The 24,109-nt window shown below is 42.3% G+C and overlaps 1 protein-coding gene across 2 annotated transcripts in view; it reads left to right on the forward strand.

The window, feature by feature from the left end:
* Positions 1 to 24,109, forward strand: part of ITSN2 (intersectin 2) — a 1,173,023-nt gene that overhangs the window by 172,791 nt on the left and 976,123 nt on the right. For both annotated transcript variants that reach the window (XM_085610587.1, XM_085610588.1), the window contains exon 2: positions 10,870 to 10,933. In XM_085610587.1, coding sequence (XP_085466713.1) covers positions 10,906 to 10,933 — 28 coding nt within the window. In that variant the 5' untranslated portion in view covers positions 10,870 to 10,905. The remainder of the gene's footprint in view (positions 1 to 10,869; positions 10,934 to 24,109) is intronic.

Genomic DNA, 24,109 nt, shown 5'->3' on the forward strand with positions numbered 1-24,109 from the left:
AGAATAGGAAAAGCAGCGCCACAAATGGGCAGAGAAAGTCTACAAAAGAGTATGTGGTTGCTGTGTGAAAAGGCCAGCTGAGTATTAGGTTGTATGATTAAAATTGGCCTGGGGCTGTCGCTCTCTAATAAGTCTCAGGGAACAGACACCGTCTTTGTGAAGAAGTTGACAGGACAGACGAATGACTGTTTGATGCATTCCTCTTAAAGAAATCAACAAAGGGAAGGCATCACTGCTTGCAGATTTTTTTAACTGGTTGTTTTTTTACTGTTAAGGCTAGCACTGTTGAAAGAGTTCTGTAGATATACCTGTGACTGGCGTGACATAAGGACATGGGAATATAAATTGATACAGTGGGCTAAATCAATTTTGACATTATTTATTTGTATCTTCACTTATGAGTTCTTTTGAGAATGTAATAAATATTTTCTTCGGTTAGCTCATTCCAAAATGTTTATGCACCTCACAATACATATACAGGGTCTGCTGACCGACCTTGTTCTCTGTGACGTCAAGGACAGGCTAGTAGGTAGTTTCAGGATCCTATCCATTCCTGCTTCCAGACCTATATATCAACATGGTCTGGAAGCAAAGAAGGGAGTATTATATCATCCATTTGTGTAGAGCCGGGGCTTAACACAATTACGTAAATTAGAAATCATGTGGGTCACACATATACCTTGGTCTGACGTTCTCAGTACCTACAGCTATCAACAGGTCTTGGCCTTTTTTTTTATTACCTTGAGATATCAAAGATGGATTCAGTTATTATTGGACGTCCAATCTGTAAGAGGCTTAAAGCTCTTTGGATTGTTGGAAAACCTAGTTTACTTGCTTTCTAGCAAAGAGCCCAACATTGCTACCATTTAATCTCAAATTTAAGTTTTTACCACACGATTGTGTATTGTCTTGGAAGATGATTTTTTTTTTTTTGAAACCTGTTTTTATTGCAGAGTTATAAACAAGGCATTCATTAAGTCAACCTGTACACGCATGTCATCTCAAAGCACATCCGTCGTTATAAAAATGCACACAGCCATTCAGCCCACATCCCGGGGGCCGGGCGGCGTACCAGTACAGTGACTCAGAGTATCATGGCGAACATCTCATAGAGATGTCAGGTCAACAGCATATTATAGTATCTGCTTTTATACCCATCAAACTCCCTCCCCAAAAACGCCGCCAAGTATAGTCAGCCACTCAGAGTGGTTGGCACCAGTATTGTTCGTGTCCACAACATCAGGTCCACACTAGTGCCCTCCCGTGGTAGCAGTTCCTAAGGCCTATCGGTAATCACATTATATGTACCCAAGGAGCGCTGCTCTGGAACCCCGTTCCCCTGTAGTCATCAGTCATAGATCCTTTCTGCAGGCGCTCTTCTGATCACTACCGCAATACCCCATTAACTCCCCTCCACCCTTCCCACCCCCCAACTGCTGCTGATGTGGGTTATAATTGTGGGTTCTGACGCTAAAGTTTGCCATTAATCGGGTTTTGCATTTGGTCTCCCAAGCCTCATGGAACCCCGCCCTCCGAATGTTCGTGTTCTTCGCACTCCAGCAGGTAGTCTTGCAGAGCCTGTACTATCATCTCCCAAGCCCTCGCCAACTCCAAGCCCTTCTCGTTACCCGCCTTGGCAGCCTGTCGCCTTCTGAGCACACTTTCACATCTAGACCATTTCAACAGCTCATTCATCCATCTCCTAACTGATGGGCCCTCCCTGGATTTCCAGTGCCATGTAATCTCTCTCTGGGCCAACATGAGACCTAGGTCAATGAATTTGCTCGTTACTTTCGTCCTTGCCGTATGAGGGAATTGTCTTGGAAGATGATGACACTTGCACTGGATTACAAGCAGCAACATACAACTTTAGTAATTATTTTCATGACAGATAAAGGCTGAGACAGAAGATTGAGTCAATAGTTGGAATAGAAGGGAACAGAGTGCCTGTTGAGTGGTGCAGTCTCAGTCTTTTTGCCCAGTCCTGCTCCTACATTTCTGACCCGCGGTGTGGAGGCACATGTAGTGCATGTCTCTGACATGCAGTAAAGGTGCTATTGAGGCAGAACTACACATTGGTTGTTTTGAAGATCTCTTTAAGTATCATTTTCACTTTTTACAGGTAGGGATCCTTCGTTTGCTGCAGTGACCATATAGAATCATTCAGTTCTAGTATAATTAATTTGTAATTCGTCAATTACTTTAGCACATGCTTACGACAATAGCTGTTCTATTTATTATTTCTGCTATTAAAAGAGGCAGAATGTGTTTGCAAGTTAGCATTTAGTTTGAATCAATGAAATGTTCCTTTTGTCAAGCGTAACTGGTCATGTAAATCATTGCCACAAAAAACCTATTTCCTGAAACCATATTGGGACTGGAAAGGACAAGGGCAGGGCAAAGAGCCATATAAGTGCAAAGAAGCATTGATACTTACGGTATATTTGATTGTCGGGAAGAATTGGATGATACCATTGACAAAACTAAATGATTCCCAAATCCAGGTGCATTTATTGATAGATGCAAAGAGATGCACCGTTAGTCATTCATCCCCACACGTTCACTCTTCTACAACATTAAACTTTGACCTTTTTGCAGATTATGGAATTTAGGAAGCATTTAATGTACATGTTCGTTATATTTTAGAAATCTGTTGTGCTTCTTAAATGGGGCAAAAGACGACACACAAAAGCACGAAAAAAGTATCCGTCAGAGGTTGATAGTTTACATTTTTCACATGCCTACATAATAAATTGAGTGCATTTTCAAATGCAATTTTTAAAAGTACCCCTGGAAAAGAAGGCTTGATTTGTGGTCAGTAAAGCTATACTGCGGATTCTGTTTCCACTGCTTTGCCTGGTAAATAACAAGTGGTGTTTTTTAATCAATTTTTAAACAGATGTCACTTTGCTTTCCCTACCCCTCCTCTTGCGGACATTATCCCCGTCCAATTGTAAAATCTTGAGAGACGGGATAATAATATCCGAGGCACTGGTCGAGGTTTGCAACTAGCGAGAATACTTAAACACAGCTTTATCTTTATAGCCATTTCCTTTTTTCACAGGTCTTTCCCTCTTAATCTGTAATCATGTTTTTGTACGTTTTTTAAAGTTTTGAATCTCAGTAGAAGCTGGACCAAGCTGGTTCTGCTAAGCTTTGCTTCTCTTTGTGTGCAGACTTGCGCTTCGGTGTGTCACAGGCCACCACTTCTAACTAAGTGATGCCGGCTCTAGACTCCGTGCTAGCTAGAGTCACACAGCAGTGACACTCCCATGCCTCTGAAATAAGTGGGATTCGAGACTGGTTTTGGAGACCAGTATAATAATCTTAGGCCTTAGTACCAGTGATCCAGCTGTAAATGGGGTGTGTGAAGTAGGTCACAAGTCTCTTTTATACCTAACATTTTAAGACCTTCAATGAGCGTTTGATCTGTTGTAATAGATCAAAACTGTGGTAAAAGTTAGAGAAGCTGGGGGTGGTAAAACCTCTCCTCCAAGCCGAAAAGATTCTGCCGTGTTTTCTATAGAAGGTAATGTAGCTCCCATTTTAAAATCCTTTCTGGTACTGCTGGGATGTCTTCTTGCCCCTCTATTGTTCTCCCTTTTTTTGCAGGACACTGAAGAATTCCATTATAGTGGAAGCCTAATGCCCCTACGCTGTGTAACAAAAAGATAGTTATCCTTCTTTTTGCAAAAGACGCAATAGTATTAGCATATACCCAAAACAAAATACACCAGTCACTTGATAATTTTGAGAGCTTTTGCCGACACAAGGATTTGCACGTAATAATGCACAGAATACAAAAATAATGCAATGTATATTGCTTTACCTATACGGAAATATCCAGGGATATGTGAACAGATGCTTGAGAACTATCAAGAAATGAGTACCTGGGGATTCGCCTTATTAGCAAATTAAGTTGCCTTCATCGTGTTGAATAAGCAGCCAACACCTTGCATCGCTTAGTATATGCTATCTCGCGTGTTAAATATGAAGTCAGCTGCCATTCCCTGAGTGTCATCTTGCAAGTGTAAAGGCAAGAGGCAGTGGCTGCAGCAACATAAACCCCTGCAAAGAATAGAAAATCTTATTTAAGTTCTTTATTGAATCTTGGCCTGGGCACACCACTCCTGCTAATCTTGGAGTTGGGATTGGTGCCTGTCTCCGACATTGTGGCTTTGGCCCCTGTGATGTATTGTCTATGTTTGAATAAAAAATGCTATGGAGTGTCCTATATCAAAGTGGACCTTGAAGTATCATGCCCAGGCAAATTCCAGCACAGTACTAGGTCAGTCTATGCTAGAAAATGTTTCATCGAACTTGGCCTTTATCATTTCTGGTCTAATCCACCCCATGTTAATTGTGAAACAGCTGGTAGGTCGAAGACGCTTTGGTGAGCTCAAACCTCAAGTCTCACATTGAATCTGCACACCCTTCGAAACTGACTGTTAATTATTTGCAAGTTAAACTATTGCTGGGTATGGAAACATATTTCAACGAAATCGTTCCTGACGCACGTAACACTTTATGTTTAAAATTACGACTAGGTATTTTTCCTATCAGACTTTATCTACAAAATTTGCAACCAGTCAGCGTGTGATTGAGCGCTGCGACTGCGAGTTTGGGGGTCGGAAGACACAGTTACACTTTCTGTTGTTTTGCATAAAAACATCACTTACGCTGTGAATGGCTTGCGCCACTTTAAGTGTTTTTTGATAACTTGTCACAAAGCTCTTGCACTTCGCCTTAGAACGAGCGCCCCATTCATATATATGTCCGTGGCAAGCTATATAGGTCTGCCGCGATTATAACGAGAATGCAATTGAAATTCTTGCCTCATGTTTTTGAGAAACTATATTAGTATTTTTGTGTATATGTGCATGTGTGTCTTCTTTGACAGTTATGATGAATTTCTACCTAAGCAAGCTCAGGACGCATGTTATATCTGCTGCAAGAATGTTTAGTATAGCAGTGTTAGCATGTTTCATATTAATAACCTGAATCTGTTTTTGAATTGTATGTTTCTAACTAATGGAAATGGAAATCTAGTTTAAATTCTATCCCTAAACAGGGTTTTTAATTTGGGATTAGCTTGCTGAATCTAGTGATTTTAAAAGGTTACATATGTTATTTGTTCTTAATGTGTGTGTATTAACTATCATATTTGTATTAACATTTCAATGGCATATATGATAAATAAATTGTCCTGGGCAACCTGCTTTTGTGTAGCGAGTCAGTGTTAAACGTTACAGAAAATGTAGTAGAATGAAGAGAACAGATGAAAATGTGAAATTTGGTCAAATACATGGTCGAATTCGGACAGGCCCAGGCACCAAAATAAAAATGCTCCCCGCCCCCCTTAGCCATCCAGATAGCTCACAGTGGTCCAGGAATTTGTAAATAGACATTGTATGGGCATTTTGCAAAGGATGCCTGTTTTCTGCAGGCAAGGCTCTTGGTAATAAGGGACATCAACAGGAAAATACGGCTTACCTGGTCATGAAATGGGCTCACTGCTTAAAAAACGGCCCATTCACTGACCTGTCAGACCAGCCCATCAGGCAAAATCTGATTGCCCTATAGGCCAGTCTGACCCTAGTTAATGAGGGTGATGGGCTGCTCAGAAGTCACTTGGCTGAAGACTTCACAGGTATACAAAGGGCTTTGCCCAAGCTAAGCCTCCATTGAATCACAGAGGATTCTGTAACACCACTGGACTACCTTGTCACCGGCTCCAGAGCTGCTGATTTATCTATTCATTGTTGCTCGAATTGGACAAGTCTCCAAAGGGTTGCCTAACTGTGGTCTGTAGACACACATATATTGGGGCTGATATTTTATTGAAAGAATCCACTACATGCTCTGCATGTTTAATTTACTCTGTAGACCTTTCTGTCCCATCACCACCTGCAAGTTTGGAAACTTCAAATAGTTAGCCTGTCATTTCCTGCTTCTTTTCTAGGTGTTTTTTATTCTCCAACAAGAGCTCTTATTTGTTGTTAAGGGATATTTTGTGCTGATCCTTACCATCCTATGAGGGTCAAAGGCTCACATGTAAATGCATTTGTACTGTCCAACTATGTTATGTTCAGGTTATTTTTCTTGGCCCATATCAGCGTTCCAGAATTTTAGTTTGGGGGGCGAAATTGAAAAACCCATGGGACTGTGAACATGTGGCCATCTGCTTTTAGTTTATTGTAACTGTAGACCCAGTATCTTTACTGTTGCAAGAGACCCATGTCGTGAGTCTCTTGACCAGCCTGATGTGTGATTATTGTTTATTGCTTGCACCAGAGTGCTAGAAAATGTTAGGGTTTTGTAAACCACCCAAAGTGGTGTGCCTTGTAGCGCGGTTATCTACTGCCCCCATGATATAGGATTCTAGCAGAAGGGTATAGGCTATTTATTTTAATTGTGCCCCAGAGGTGAGACTCCCTCACTCCTTTTTAAATACATATAGCATGTTATAGCTGGGCCCCTCGTCGCCCATGGGTGTATGTGTTGAGTGCTTATGGTGTGCATGTTTTGAGGTACCTCTGCATGTGTATAGCCATTAAAGTTATTGAGTGCTTCATAGAGTTAATGGTTGCCAGAATTAGCTATCTCCCACTTCTTTGCATGTGCCCCTTCAATGCTCTTTAGATTCATCCACTCTTTGGAATTCTTTGTAAAGACAGGTGGTTTGAATCATTTTTCAGAGGAGTGAACTTTTCTTGCAAATGAATGAATCTGAACCATTTACAGCAGGTCAAGGTATGACCTAGTCGAAGAGCAACAATTCGGAAAGACTGTGGTGTAGGAGACTGGCCTAAGAAACACTCTTAACCCATAAAAAGACTTGGGAGTCCTGTCCCTACCCCGTATCCCTTGCTTTGTGCTAAGAGGAGGAACTGTCTAACCGCAATGCACAAAGGGATGGTAGCAGTATTTCCTGTAAGTGGTTGAACAGCAGTAAACTTTTCCCTGCTCGTCCATGTTCACACCCCAAAATTAAAGATCTTTATTGTGTCGCCTCCTTTGGTTGATTATCATCTGGCAAACAATATCTTCACAAAAGTCTGTTGAACAACGTATAATATCTCTACGCATTTTTCCTCCAGAGAATTAGTACCAGTAGTGTAAGAACATCCATCATCAAAATGTCATTAAACATTTAAAAAAACAGCTATGAAAATGCCTAACAGTCTAAATGGTTACCATGAAAATAATGACAATAGAAAGGAAAATGCACTTCTCTGTGATTCATTGCCTCGAACGTTTGGTGTGAACTTTGAGCTATATTGAACATTTAGAAAGCACAGCTAAAAACAGCCACCCCCTGATCTAGTGTTCACCTTTTCACTCGCGAAGCTTTGCATAACAGGGTAATGGAAGGCGAGAACCAGAGACTGAATCTGTGCTCTGTCTCTTTTAGGGGTAAAGACTAAATCAGTGCTGCCGAAACAAACTCTCCTTCTCCTGAAGGAACCAGGAGGTATACTGCCTGGGCGTGAAGAGAACGTGTCTGGTCAGCCAGAGACCAAGGTTATCGTGAACATCTACTGTGCCCCGTACCTGCTGATACTGAGAGCAGTAAACTGCAGCTCAGCCAGCCTCTTTACTCTCTTTTGTACGGCTTCTGAACCAGAGTGTTTCAGTCGGTTCTGACCCTGAAGATCATGTGTTTGAACCATGCTTCACCACATCACTTCTTGATGTGACTGACGACTGTGCATGGCCTGTGCACCCCGACCTTCACGCAGTGCATCATTCCTACAAGTGACAATTGAGATTGTGTATCCCTTGCGACATATGACTTTCAGCCAAAGCTTACCCCTCCATCTACAGACCACTGGCTAAATGGGCGAGCTCTTGTACTCTCCCTGCCTGCTACATGTCCCGTTGGGTGGCCCTGCTTGTAGCCATGACCACTGGCTACTCAAATATGTTGTGACACCTGCCCGCACCAAAGTCCAGATGTGTAGTTCCCACAGCTCCCCTGAAGATGGCACATAGGGAATGTCAAGTATCAGACTGTGATAAATCAAACTTATGCAAGATGGCACTGAGTTTGGCTGTTCTATAGGATTCGCCCTGATATAAACTTTGCTTTTCACAGTCATAGAACCTAGTTCAGTTGCAGAGTATCTAGCCTAAACAGTTTAGTATACTTGTTAATGCAATGCAACATATCAAAGTTACCAGGTATATTTGCTTAATGCTAAAAGTATGTCTGTTACTAAAAGACTAAGGACCTAATTACGATTGCAGTCGGAAAAGTGTCTGACTGCCATCGCAGCAGGTTGAAAACTGACCGAAATGTAGTCGGAGGCAACCCGCCAAATTAAGAAGAGATGCCTGCGCAAGCACTGCCCCTGTTGTAGGGATTACAATCTGATCGACGACCCGACAGGCTCCTTGAGCCTGTCGAACGTGTCGATCGGTCCCTCCGACTGCAGCGGTCCAAACGATGGAGTCCTAATGTGGCAGTCCGACCCCTATGCTGGATGGCAGTCCGACCTCCACTGACGGTCTGTCGGTGGCGGTCGGACCGCCATCCTGATCAGGCCCTAAGACAGCATCCGACAATCCATTTAGTGGTGGAGATGTGTTAGCTGCATCATTAATAAGTAGGCAGGCTTGCTTCAAAATGTGTATATACATTTTGACGCATGAGTGTGTGGCTCTGAATAAGCGCAGACCTGGGGAATAATTCCCCTGTTGTTCCCTTTTTCTTATGGCCTTTTACCTTAGTATCTGGTCTCCGCATTTGCAGAGACATCAGCAATAACTGTTATATGGATTACCTATCTACTTTTGAGTTGTGCAGGCCCTAGGGAACTGGTTAGACAAGTAGCTTTTCCTACATTTACTCCCTTTCCAGTGAATATGCTGTAATGAAGTTTGTAGCATGCTGAGAGAATGTCACTGTTGGGTACAATAGTTCACACTTTTTTTGTTGAGTCACTCATTCTTTATTAATTTGTCAAATGGTTGCAAGTAGGTGGTAAATTCAACACCAATGGGACAGAGGTAAATATTTGAAAGCACAGAGGAGAAAACCACATTATTTTGCAATGATTGTTGAAGCTCTGTGGGGCTGAGGGTCCCTTGACGGCAATATATGATTCGTTAAATTCAGTGGTCACAAGCTCTCTCCCGGAGTTGTGCAGTCAGATGATCTCGTAGCTGAGCCGCTTATGAGATGATTGGCTATATTTCTTACTTTAAGCATGTTTTCTATGTGGAACATTATCTTGTTTGTACCCCACGGTGTCAGGAGCTTTTTTGCAGCAAGCAGCCCACGTATAGAAGAAACAAATATGGACATCTTTACCAAAACTTGTTCCCTCCCTATAAGAGAGCAGCACAACTGAAGCTGTAAAGGCTTGAAGTTGGAAAATGATTGTTGGGAAAAAGAGGCTGTGTGAAAGAGGAAAGGACTACGTGCTGCCTCAGAATACTTTCCCCCAATGGTATCCATTGCCGCACCTCTAGCTGCTTGGCTCAACCCCCTGATGCGCAGTGCTTAATTTGTGAGGGTCTTTGACAGAGCTCAGCCTCTGCACCTATTTGGTAGCACCGGCACATATTTAAGACAGTCCACCACATGGTCCCGCTGTCTCTTGATCAAAGTTTTTAAAAAATTCAACATATGATTAAAAAAATAATATAAGCGTGCTCAAGCCATTCTGACAGCTTTGGGTATCATAGTATAGTTCAAATTGTCACATTTATATGAATGTAGCTGTAAGTAGATATAGTTGGTACTTGTGTATGGTAGTGCTGGCCTGGACCGTAGCTGGAGCAAGCTGCAGTGGTCTCCTCAGAAATATCTTGGGCCCTGCCAGTTATCATTTTACAAATTAGGCACTGCTGATGGGCCTGTATTGGGTGTGATGCTGTCCCACTATAAAGGTAATTCTGTGGCCCTTTCCTGCTCGTCAAGCATAGGGAAGTGGCAAGCCGAGTGACGCTGTCGCTTCTCTACAGGCCTGTGCCTACTCCCAGCCTTCTACAGCAAAGCATTGAGTTTTAACATGCACATAATGAATGGGTCGTAGGTAGTTGCACTGTTCGAATGACCAACTAAATGACCCAAGTTATTATTAAACTGACCGTCAGAGCTGCTCATCAGCTACCCTTCATGACTCTGCTACCAGTGCAACCCTTCCGGAATAAGCGAACACATTTCAGCGCAGTGACTTAATTGTGTCAGTGCCGATTTTCAGGATTATAGCTGCAGTTTTTAATTTTGCTGACTGCAAGATTGTAATAATAATATGTTGCCATTCACTAAAAGCTGACGTCCCAGCCTTAATTGTAGTGTTGTGCCTTGATTTGCAGTTTTGTATTCGATGTTTTTATGACAGTAATTCCAGTGCTGTGATTGCTAAAAAAAAAGACTGACTTTACTGCGATTGCAAAAAAAAATTTTAAAAAAAATTGCATGCATAAAGTGGCTTGTGCCAACATGTATTTTCCCCATTTCCTAATGAATGCAATGGTTATTATTGTGAGAGCTTGGCTTGGGTTCTGAAACGGCAGTGCGCGCCCCGTGCCAAGGGCCCATGGGCCATGTGCAGATGCTGTAGTTCCGCTCTCGTGCAGTTGCTGTAGTTCCGCTCTCGTGCGTGGTGCCCGGGGTTGAAGCACGGCCCGGCTGGTGCCGCTCCTCTTTAACAGCGCGACACTGGGAGCTGACTGTGCCTGCACGGCGCCTCCCCGCACCCCTCCCGAGCGTACACTCAGCTGCTTCACGGGCAGCCTGAAGCCCTGCATTGTTCGCCCTTGGAAGTGCGCTGCGGCCGGGCCGAGGGGAAGCGGCGTCCCCCGCGCCCAGGGGCGCCTTCGCTGCTTCGTTAATGGGACAATGTTTTCACGTTGCAGATGGCCGAGAGCTAGCGCCGCACATTCGGGACCACGATGGCCCAGTTTCCCACAGCCATGAATGGTAAGCAGTCTTTTTCTCCTGCATGAACTGTTGTGCTCTTTGTTGGGACAGGAAGACCCCTGTCAGCGCTGGCTTCCGATATTTGTATGTGCTGCACGGGTCAGGGGATGCTTTTGTTGCTAAAGATTGCTGTTGTCAACTTGTTATGCACGGCTCCTGTGACATATGGCTACCATGAATTTGCTCAGCGTCCATTGGCGATTTTGGAAATTTCAACACACACATGCCAGAGTCACGCAGAGGTGTTTTGTCGGCACCTTTGCTGTTTAACTTTTTGTGAAATGCTTCATTTATTTACAGTATACAGAGGGTCTGTGCTTGAAGCTACTCGTTGATGGTAGAGTATAAGCTGTACTGGACAAACACCACAGAACCCACAATGAAAGCACCTTTGAAGTACTGAATTAAAAGATGATTTGTTTTCAATTAAACTTGTATGTGGAATGTTGAGAATCTGACCCCAAAGGTATCTTTTTTCTGACGTGCACTGGAGTGGAAAGCAGTTTCCTTGTTGTTGGCACAGTGGGAAATACTGCTCTCTTTCTGCGCAGTCATAACACGGCGAAGGGAAAGATACACTTTACAGGGCCTGTTATTACACACAGTCCTGTTGACAGAAGGCAGCAGCGTTCTGGTGCTGCTCAGCTGTCTGCAAACCAGGTTATTGCTGCTGCACCACTCAGCGATACACTCTGTTTTGTGTAGATATATTGTATGGCTAAGCATTACTTGAAAGAGGAAAACTTTTTAACATTATCAATTACCCTCACTACAAAAGTGCGCGGTAGCCTTCACCCTGTAATTACAGGGTTAGAAATAAATCCCAGTTCTCTGAGTTTGAAGTGTGCCAAATCTTTTATTTTCCAGGCTTTTAATTAGCAGTACTGCGGGCATGCGCATGCCAAGTATTCTGTGGTTTGTCTGAAAGGCCTGCACTGAGGGCCAGTGGCCGGGGAGGGCTTCTGCCTGTAGTGCAGTTCGTAAACGAAACCAAAACCTACGTCCCTGTTAAGAGAAAACAAGTAGTCATGTGAGGGGTAGAATGCAGAATTCGTCTCAAACGCAGAATGCAATTATAGACATGGAACAACTGTAAGCAAATAAACAGTGTCCCCAAAACTTTACACAGTGCCCCCTCGGTATTCTGTGAAGCAACGTCAGGCATGCTTCCGCCTTGGTGTGCCTTATCTGTGAAGCGCAGCTTGAGTCAAATGACAGTAACTTCTGTTTCTGTCAGAACTACGAGAAAGAGGGTCAGCATGGGTTTGTAGAAAGATGGGATCACAGCAAGTCATCTTGCTGGATAAACATCATTTTCAGAGCCTCTGTGAACCCAACACCCAGCATAAACGTTGCAGATGCACCGTATAAAGGCGTTCTTACTCATCGTCTTTAAAAGCCTAGTACTATTTTGTGAATTATTCAGATCTGCTATGTAGTTTGTTTTTCATTACATAGGAAAAACTCAGTTGAAAATTGCAGTATTTCATTTAGAAATGTACATAATTCCAGTGATGTATTTTTCCTTAATTTGTGTGCCAGGCACCGTATCCTTCATATGGTTTTTAGACACTAATCCGTTTCTATAGGGTTTAGAATTGAAAAATCCAAGACACAGATCTCACTCGGTACTGACATAAAGTGTAATCATTGACTGTAGGGTTGTAAAAGATTCCTTGACCTGTCTCAAGGGCCTTGGCTACATGTTAAGCAATGTTATTAGCAGATTAATGACCCAGCGTTCACCTTCCTATACCACCCGTCCTTGCTGCTTGAATCTCTCTTCAATTGCTGATGTACTTATTGCCAGTGCTTTTAATCAACTTTCTGTTCTCAACGTGATTTGAGAGCATTTTTGTATGAGTACTTTCCGACTGCTTACTGGGGAATTTTATTTGACTGTTCGGCTTCCAGTATTGTCTTAATATGACCACAGTGGACAGTATCTTGTGCTCTTTAGCTGCCTGTATAGCTTGGCTTGGGTTACGCATGGCTGTAAATTGCTTTCCTAAGTTTAAAAGCAGTTGTTTGACCTACCTTTTGTCTTTTTTGGGTACTAGACTAGTTGAGGTCACTAAACTCTGCATGGCAAGGCTTAGATAATGCCTAGGTCATATACACTACAGGCGTTGATTGCACTTCGCCAAACTGGTGCACCAAAGACATAATATGTTTGGCATTGGTGACAGAGGGGTTAGACTTCACTTTCTGCTTGGTTCTGGGAGCCCATCAGTACTGGACAACCACAGTGTCCAGTACTGGTGAGCCACCAAGACCAAGCAAAAACAATTTCAGCATTATACCATTGGAGAAGTAGATTGCAACTGTCTCCTGCATCATGAATATTGATACAAATGCTTCCTAGGCACGCACAAGGGCTAAGAATAAGTACCTTAATGGCTTCTTTCCAGCTGTAAATCTCAGACACCACCAGATCCCGCCTTCCTCTTCAACCGCTCCATATGGTTGCAACTGGTGAGGGCGACTTTCCTTCCCAGTTCACTAACTGCTGACCAAAACTTGTCCTCAGCCTGTTTTACCCCTTAGAGCCTCTGAAAATGGAGCTTGTGTTGAAAGACCTGGAGCATAAAATGTTGAAGGTGAAGGTCATGAACTTGAAGCTCAAGTTCAGTTAAACAGTATATATATCAATGAACCATTGAAGGCAATGGATACCTTGAAGCTACCGGCTGTTGAGTGTTTGCTCAGAATGAGTTCCTGTTTGCAATGGTGAATGCCACCAAACTTCTCTTCTTATTGAACCACCAGTCATGTAGCAGGCACTCAAATACAGTGATTAACTGCATTGTGTAACTTCCCTAAACCACTCCCTGGGTAACAACTAGAGATCACCCAAAGACTGGCTTTAATTTTTATTGTAGAACTCTTATTCTTATCGCCCTGCATCAACACTATCTTTGAGGACCCTAAATCTTGGTCTGCCAGGCTCTATTTGGCGGAACCCATCACAGCGTCCCTGCACCATCATCTTCTCAGATTGTTTCTCTAGGAGAATACTTTCCTTGTAGGAGGGAGAATTTATTCTTAGATCTATGGTCTCTCAACACAATAGATTGCAAGGTACTCTCCATAGTCGAGGCAGTGGTGGGGAGCTTTGTCTTGATGCTTTCCCAGAATCCTCTAGCTAGTCTGGGGTAAGAGAATATTCACTCATTTTAATCATGGTACCCAAATTTCTTTATGTAGGGACGATAGAACCATATTCAAAGCCTCATTGTTATTTGTTATAATTAGTTGTCAAAAAGGGTCATTAATATATACCTTGTTCCAAATCTATGTAGCTTTAACTCATTTTTTCCTCTTTAAAAATTCAAGTTACTGACACCATTTCTGCCCACAGTGCAACAGGCAAAGTTGTTTTTAATCGATGGTTTTGTAGGTCAAATACTCTCACATCTCATTGATAACCAACAACAATTTACATGCATGGGCGTGCCACTCTTCTCATTGCCTCTAGCAGGCATCTGGTACATTCCAGTTTCATTTATATACCCTGTATGGGGTTTCATTCCAACAAGTTAATATTTTGAATGAAAACTCATTGGAGACAATTCGAACAGTACAGCCCTTGTAGCTCCTTTCTTAATCTACATGTGCAGTATCCAGAAACTTAATTGGTAGTATTTATATTCTTCATGCTGTGGAAGCCCGTATTCTGCCTAAACCTATTCAAAAAGTTTAATTTTTCCATTATGAAATGGGTCCCCTACTTTTGCACAGCCTTGTTCTTCCATTTCAAAGATCCTGTCTTCCCTTGCTGTTGTTATTTTAGGATTGGAATCTTATGTTACAAGCAAAAGGGGAAAGTTTGTGAGGACTGCTGCCTGTTTCAGCATGTCTTATCTGTAAGAAATTGGAGTTTTAGTTGAGGGGTGAGAAAACACCTCAAATAATCACAATCCTTGTCATGTTGAACCACCAAAGTCTCTAAATATACCTGTGCTTAATTCTCTGGTAGCGTGGCACAAACGCAATCAGGCTTAACCTAGAACCAAATTTTTAAGTATTTATGCAGTGCTCAGTCAGTAATAAAGTGAAAACACAACACAAGAAAAATCCCAAACTAATGTTGAAAAAATAGTGTAATTTTAATAAATATAATGACACCAAAACAACAAAAATCCAATAAGGAGGACCAGAGATATGAATTTTTAAAGTTTTAATTAAAATCACAAAGTGCCAACTGAATTTTTCTGATTGCACTAGGCCAGGTCAAGATCAAAAGTTAAGACCGACTCCAATGGATTGCCATTCGGATACAGGGACCAGGTTCGTCTTGGTGGAAAGTTTACCTTCTAATTTAGAAACGTTTTGGGAGGAAAACTGTCAACGTGCCATCAGGGTGGTAAGCTGGTTCTGAAGCAGGGCTCAACAACATCAGGTTGCTGGAGAGCGGGGTCTCAGTGCAGTCGTTGAGGATGGCAGTAAAACTCTGAGCTGCCAAAGTCTGTGCCCAGTAAGGCCTCAACATTAGTGGGATGCTGCTCAGTGTTGGTCCCGATGAAACCCTCTTAGGTTTGATTTTCTGGAAGTCAGTTCTCCTTTAGCAGGGCAAACCAGCAAGCTGAGGCAGAACGGTGGTCTGACGTTGACAACTGTGACTTCAACAACAGTCCCGATCTCCAACAGTTATTCAGGCAAAAAAGTTTTTAAAGTCCTACTTCTTGCAGTTTGGGGACAGGAGGAGTACACTCTAACACCAGTCAAGGGTCCAGTCCTGGGGGGCACAACTTGGGGATTAGGACTCACTTCAACAAAGGCCAGCAGCAGGGTCCTCGGCATGTCCAGTTGGGAATGGTCAGTTCGGCAGTTACAGGGAGATGGATCTCCAGAAGCTTGTTGTGTTTCTGTAGCTCAAACAAGAGGTCAACCAATTGACCCATGGAGTCACTTCTGGGGTCCTGTGTTAAAGGCAAGCAGGTTCAGTCTGCTCTCAGATTCTTTAGACAGCAGGGCAGTCCTTTGTCTTATTCTTCCAACATCCAGGAGTATTCTGAGAAGAGGTCTGTGTGGATCCTCTTTTATGCCGAGTGCCAGCCTGTGAGTGGATGGCAAGCTTTCACCCATCCCTAAACCAATTCTGGTTTGGTGCCAGCCTGACTAGAGAGACAAAGGGGAGTCAAGCTTAGTTATGAGCATCATCTGCCAGTGACAAGGTAGACGACCTTTGAACCTCAGGAAGTGGTTGGGCAAGGGAGGAGTCCCGCACCGCGGACCCAGAGTTCTTTGGCCACTGTCACGGCACAATACGCATTTGACCACAGCTGAGCCATTAGGGTTCAGGTGACAAGTGGACACTGGCATGAACGTTTTTTAGTTTTAGGCAGAAAATGAGAATTTTCTAAAAGTGTCATTTTGAAAAGAAATTAAAATCTGACATGATCATTAAGTTGGATTTTAAAATTCATGTAAAACATAAAATATTTATGTGCTTTATGTTTTTTTAATACCATGCACCCTGCCCTATGGGCATTTAGGGCCTACATTAGTGGTGACATATATATGTATAACAAAAGGAAGGTTTAGGTCTGGCAAAATAATTTTTTTGCCAGACCGAAATGGTTGGATAACTCCATACCTAGACTGCAAAGGCAGTCCTGGAGACATGTTTATAGTGGCATTTTGTGTATGGCACAATAAGTGCTACAGCCCTCTAGTATGCGCAAAAATGATTAACCTCTACAACAGTTAAAATTCAATGTGGAAAGATGTATGTAAAACCCTAATAAAAAATGTAAACAAAAAAAGTGCTACAGCCCTCTAGTAGTATTTCATTTACAGGCCTCTGGTACATATAGTCCCATATACTAAGGGCTTACAAGTTTAGAGATTAGGGCACAGGCACTTTGACACCAGTTAGCAGGGGTAAAGTGCACAGAGTTCTAGGGCCAACAAAAACGGGTTCAGCAACAGAAGGCAGACATCAGGGGTGACCCTGCAGAAAGGGTAACAACCAACATTGACCCTCAAGAAGGTACCCTACTGATTTTGTGTCTTTTTTGTAAAAGCACAACTTTAAAGCTTGTGTTTAAGGCTAAGGTATAATGCAGCATTCAAAATTACTATGATTACTACTTTGATACTTATTCCTGGCAATTCTGCTTTCAGTAAACTTTAAGATATTTAAGGGATTTCAGAAGGTCTTTGAGGACTGTATCACAAAATTGAAAGCACAAAGAATATTGAAAGAATGACCAGACACAGTAAGGAAGGAGGTTTGGGTGGACTGAGTTTACAGTTACTACATATACAGACAACACAAGACTTCTTTATATCAGAGGGGAGTAAATTAAAATGCAAAACCAATGGAACTTCAATGACCATCACAAACAAACCTATGTGTGCAGGTTTTATCAAAAGCGTGACTCGCATGTTTCCTCTGAATCCATTTGTTATGCCACAATGGGATTACAAGTTATTGACAATTCTTATGTGTACGCCTCCTGTGCATATTTACCGTTGCTCGCTGTGACTACTGAAGCTTAAACAGTTTTCCTGATTTCCATCATCTCTGCACGCCATTTGAGTGAAGTGCAGGTGTTTTTGGTGCAACTACCCTACACCACCTTCTTCCTGGACTAATTAATGTTGGTAACCTGGGCAGTCTTCTTATCCAAAGTGGTTACCTCTTTTCATGTCAGTCAATATATCAAGTCTGCCAACAGTTTTTGTGCCACATCACCCTTTAAATGAGGGGGAGAGAGAAGTTCCATTGGCTCAACCCTAAAAGGGCTTTCAGTTTTGCCACTGACCGGGCAAACGTCCATCGTGTTGATGATCAGCTCTTTGTGGGATTTTCTAGAGCAAGGAAAGTAAAGGCATTTCAGAAAATAACCCTGTCAAGATGGATAGCTGTCTGTATCAAAACCTGGTATTCGCTGGCCTAGAAGCAACCCAGTCAAGAACCGACGGCTCATCCCTTCGCGCTGCGACGTGGGCATTGGTGTACAGAGACACAAAGCACTACTACCTTGACAGTCAGGACTGACGGGAGAGTCGTTTCACCAACTCGGTCCTGCAAGACTTCCAAATTTGAGTCCACTTCTCAGACACTACTCTTTTTGGAGGTATTGCTGAGGAATGAACTCTTAAGGTGAGGAATCTGTAACTAGAAGTACCAATCAGAAGAACAAGTTACCTTCGGGAACACTCTTTGTGATGAATACTCTGTGTAACTACAACTTTCTCTCTGCCCTTGCACCTCCCGGTTCTGTGGAGTGGACTCCCGACCTTCATAATAAGGTTCCAAGGTAGATTGTGGCATAATGTTACCTACGATTTGTTTAAGTGCTCCACATCCAAGGGTGCAGAAGGGGAAAGTTTAAGAAACTGAGACTAGCATGCAGTCCCTTCTGGGGTAGTATGAAGTCTTTGTGGAGCCACATAGCGCCGCCAACTGTTGGTGGCAGGAGCATTGCTGAAAAATTCTCGTGATTGTCTGGTGCCTCTGGATATTCTAAAGGCAAGGGATCTGCAGTTAAATAGAGGATCCACCAGAAAGAGTGTTTCTAAAGGTAAGTAACTGCTTGTTGTCTTCTTTCATATTTTGCCAATAGTGCTCAGATCTTTCCAGAATTTTTGCAAACGTGTAAAAACTCTGTACGTACCAGTGAATACACTTTTTGTGCCATTAAAAATGGAGCCTGTGTTTTTGCAGTGCTTTCAGGTAATTTTGCTTTTATTATTCTGCTCATGAAACATGGATTTTATTTTTCTACACCAAAATCATATTTCAGTGCATATGAGATTTGTTTTCGTCCCTGCTGTTTTCCCCTTTTCCTTGTTAATACTCTTCCCTTTGCTCTATTCTTTTGCCTCTGTCTTTTTTTCTTTTCTTATTTTGCACTTTCAAGTTGACGTTTTGGTATTCCTCTCACCTCTGTGCTTTACTCATTCCCCAACCTTTTAACTCCTCTCCCCAAATTAGTCACTTCCCAAGTTGTGGTAGGCATGGATGGAGATACATTCTCACCCTGTTAAGGTTTGAGTACAGCAGACTGTAGGTTAATGTTGGGCTAGTAATGCACAGTTATGCTGTTCTTTTTTCTTGAGGCAATGGGATAAGTTTAATAGGCTAAGATTGCAGTCAGGAAGTATAGTGCTCGTTGAACAAACATTGGCATAGAGTGCTTATTTGTCTTTAAAACCTAAAAATTAACCTCCTACACTGCCCTCCCCTTGTCTTAAAAGGCAAATAATCGAGGAGATGTCCTTTGAGGAACACCAACTATTCCAGAGTGGCACTGTGCTGTGCCATTCTTAGACTTACAAATTACATGATCATTACGCCTCTGCAGGGCTAATTACCTCACAACTTGATCAGATGAGCTTGTTGACATGTCATTCTCAGAAGAAACATAGCTTCAACTTCACTGACGGGCGAGAAAGCATCTAGAATTGTCACTCAAATCTTCAACCATTTAGTGAGGTGATATGGCATAGTATTAGTCTGAATAAGATGTTCATTTTCCCATGTACACTACTTCCCAATGGCCTTGGTACAAAACAGTTTTTGAGCTAAAACAATACATTGACTTCATTGCAGCACCTATTACAATAAATTACCCACTTCTCAAGAGCTGGAGTGTCCTAACACCAGCCCTCCAATGCATGAAAGACCTTAATGCACTAGATTAGTTGGTACGCAAAATATCTGCTCCCGGGCCTGCTAATGTGCAAATACCTGCTACACAAAAAGTCTGCATCTCTGGCATGCTTAATGCCAGCTCCCCTGATACAATCAATGCTATCTCCCCCTACATGTCTTATCACCAGATCCCACTGCGTACTTAAAGTCCGCCTCCCTGGTATGGTAACACAAGCCCCCGAAACAGCCTTCTTGTCAAATACTCATGCAAGGTCATTACCAGACAATTTCATGCTTTATGCCACTTTCTCCAACATCCATATTACCAGAACCACCAGCACCCATATGCTTAACTCCAGCTCTCTGGCATTTTCAAAGCTAGCTCCCCTACTCTCTCAACAAGCTTTCACTGTGATTATGCTATTGATTATACACCCCTTAAAGGAATCCCTGCAAAACATTGATAGTGTACCATTTAGGGGAAGCTATGGATACTAAATCCTGTACTTTCGGATCTGTGTTCTCCATGTAAACACATTTCTCTACTTGGGCAGGAAGTAGAATAAATTTGCTTTCGGCTAAGGAACCAAATTTACTTCCAGATCAGCTATCACATGTACGAGGAGAGAAAGCAGACAGCTCCTTTAACTCTCAGTATCCTAATAAATATGCACACTAAGTGAAAACCAGTGCAGGAAATTAGACCTAAAGGAAACAGGGGAAAGAGGGTTGGAATGGGAGAGACATTGGAGTCTTCTCTGCAATACTGTTGTATCACAGATACTGATTATTATAGAGCAACACAATGGATCATAACAAAGTTTGTCAGTCTGGCACATTTAGTCCTACCATTCATCGTCATGGAAGCGCGGAGCCCCCGCAGGTGCATGACAACGGATATGAAATACAGGTAGACTTGATCAGTGCAATAAATCAGAATCCTGAATGGAAAGGGACCCTGCGAAAAAACAACAAATGTGCAATGACAGGAAAAACTGGTCCGAACTATGAGTGACAATGAAAGAACCCATTAACACACTCAGTTGCAGGCAAGGAAGGCTGCCTTCTAAACTGCTGTGCCATGCTTTAGCGGGAATTGGAAGTAATGCCTTGTCTGAATCCCAAGGACTAATAACGATGGCCTTCTTGTCTTGGGAAGGAAGTTATCTATTACATTTGTTTTGTTGTCCTCTGCCTCTCAACCACCATGAGTTCACTGGGTTCCACCACCTCTAGCTCCTACTCCATCGACCCTGCCACTTCAACCAACATTATTCACCCACATCTGTCTGCCCTGGTGTTTACCCTCTAGTTTGCATGTGGATGTGATATTGGTTTCTGGTGATTCCTGACAGTAACCCGCCTCTGAAAGGTTCCCTACGTTAGATGGGAAGCAGAAATGAAAAGCTTGAACCATCTGGAGAGCATGGACAACTGAAGCAGGTTCCTTAGAGCTATCAGCTAGGCTATAACCCTTCCTGTTAATGAGGTACTCTAATTGACCATTCACGTATCAGGAATCAAGAGTTGCACGGACCCCATATTTTTAATCATAACAGGAGGTGAATGAAGGGAGTATGGGAAGCACCAGGAGTTGAAAGCTACAAAAGAGATCTTAAAAACAGGGTGAACTCACTAGTGCATTACTATGGTAAGTTGAATAGACACAGGACTGATTACAACAGAAATTGGAAATTACGTCACAAAATGTGGAGCAAATGTTTTATGATATCCAGGCAGATTTAAGTACCTAGTGAACAGCCATTCAGTCTGCACCTTTGTAAGAAGTCCCCGGAGAGCAATATGAATACGCATATCTCTTGTACATGGCTTCAGCGGTGTTCGAATGTTAGATTACATCCTTATGAATGGATTGTAGAGAACATGCCAAGACACGGGGCAGAGGGAGCTGGACTCACTGGTTGGTCAGTGGGTAATATGCTCAGATGAGAACCGAATAGATAGAAATATGTGATAATTTGAGGGAGCTATGTAATGAATAACTGTTCTTAAAGTCTTCAGTAGGTATCTATCGTACTCCATCATCTTGCTTTTGTATGAGATGAGGAATTGTTCAATGGACTGATTTATGTGTTCTGTATCCTCATCTGATTTTGGGTGCTAGCTACTTAATTTATTATTCCCAATACCCACTATCTTCATTGGGGTAAGCCAAAACATTTAAAGGAACTTTTTAGGTTTAAGATCTCTTGTATTAGAAGAACAAATACAACAATTATCTCACCTACATCCAATGGCCGGTGGGGCATCTCTGAGTAGCTGTAACGGCAAGTAAAAAATAGTAGGTTACAGGGGACGGGTTGGGAGAAAAGGACAGGCAAGGGGAAGGGTGTGTTGTGACGACCAGTGGAATAGGTAATACCTCAAGGCCATGTTATGGAGGCATTGGGAGGGGGGTTGGAGCCAAATAGCATGCAGCCGTCAGCCACCTGTCTGAGCGTGTTCCAAATCAGTGTGGGTCAGGCAAAGAACTCGTAGATATGTTGGACACGTCCGTTCTCTCAATTCGCCTGAGAGATAGCGGATACAAGGCCCGCATGTCTTGTCAAATAATGGCAGCATATGTGTCACTGCTGCCGTCAGTTTTTCCAGCTCCAATAGTTCCCATAGTTTGTGAAGCTAGTGCTTGAAAGTCGTGATCGTGTCCGAACCCCATTGAGCGAGCAAAAGGTATTTTGCAGCTCCCAGTGCTAAGGTGATGGCTTGCCCCTTAGATGACCATAAGGGATATGTCGGTGGGTTTGGGAGTCCCAGCAGGACGTATCTGGGGAAACGGGGAATGTCAGTTTTATATATTCCTCATGTTCCTGTTTCTCCATCCATAAATACAATAGTTTTTTGGTTTTAGGTCTGGTTTAAGCTGTTCCGATTTCTGGGACGTAGGTGCGGCTTCTCCAGTTGATCTGTTGAGTTCAACATAAAATATATAAATGTAACAGAAAAAGTCTCCTCCCAACACAAAAATTGTTTTCCAAAATGTAACACATTTGAATGATGGGTGTTCTTTTTTTTAGACATATGTTTATTACGTTTTGTGGTATGTAATGGAAAGATCAATATATTGTCAAGAATGATTAACAAAATATTTGCAGTATAACTGAAATAGAACATGAGTGTAATGTGACTGCTGTTCGCAAGGCTCCTCCTGCTCAAAATGAGGTTTATATTTCGCAGGAACAGACCACGTGCCATCATTCGTATGGCCAGATTTAGCAAAGAAAGCATGGGAGTAAGGGTGAAGATTTAAATCTCTGCCTGAAAGTACTTTTACATTTTTTGGGGAATTTACAGATTTCCAGTATTACGCCTGGGAGGCTCTGCTAGGTGCATATTTCCTAGCATAGTATTGGGAATTTGATGTGTCAGTTGCCGTAAGCTCCTATTCTCACTGTACAAATTCTACATATCATATAACAACCCAGAGGGAGTGAACCGACTGCAAATGGACAGGTTTTCTTTCTGTGCAGGAAAACATTTCCTCCAGTGAAGAAAGCTCTTTCCCTACAACCCAGCAAATCTAGAGGCTGGCTTTCTCCATCCCATCCTGCCGGGGGAGTTCTACAGCCCGTATTTGCAGTAAATATCTGAGCATTTTCAGAGTGGAAAGGGGTTGGATTCAAGTTTGGGAATGCCCACAAACATTCTTTCTTGTTGACATTCCCAAACGTCCTAAGCAAACCACACTTTTGAACATGCACTTCTCATCCCTTGAGTGAGATTTACTTTTGTCAATTTTGTTGGTGAAGTTTGCAGTAGTAAATGCATTTGCACCTTCCAGGAAACCCTGTTTAAATTGCTGACATGTGTAAATTAGGTATTTTTTTTTTTTTAAAACAAATGTTATTATGTCAATATAGCCATCACCATGCAGAGCCCCGTAACCCAGAGACGTCTGCCAAATCCTTTATACATGTACATAGAGTAAATTAGGTATTTTTGACTGTAAACTTGCTTCACAACAGCAAATACCTTTGTCAATAGGCTTCATAGAGTAGGATGAACTCAACTGACCTCTTCATCATTTAACTAAGTTCTAACTTACACAAATGTGTTTTGTAAAAGAGAGCACATAAACATAAGTGGTTCTGTCCGATAAAACGTCTTGCTAATTGCCAAAATTAATAGTTGCACATGCTTGCATGATTGATTCATTTAAGGAAATAAATCCATAGACATGTAGGTACGAGCAGCCCAGTTGTTAAGTGAATAACATCGGTTTTAGAGTAGCTGAATGACCATAATCCATATAATTAATCATTGAGGTGCTCCATACATACTAGATCAAAAGGTGCTCGTGAAGTGAATCGATAAAATTTGACTACATGTAAACAAAAAACAATTCAGATTCTTTGACGGGCTTGTCCAATTTGTACAAATCTATAGACTCTCATAAATGGGCTAATTTCATCTGTCCTTGGATGCCCAAAAAGCAGAGTTTCAGTACAGGCAGCGTTTAGAACTGTTGACGTTTCGAACCTCTTATGAAGCGTATGCTTTCTTTACATCTAAACTAGTCTTCATCTAGGCTCAGTATGGAATAACCTGTG

The sequence above is a fragment of the Triturus cristatus genome, chromosome 6 (assembly GCF_964204655.1).
Source record: "Triturus cristatus chromosome 6, aTriCri1.1, whole genome shotgun sequence".
NCBI lineage: Eukaryota > Metazoa > Chordata > Amphibia > Caudata > Salamandridae > Triturus > Triturus cristatus.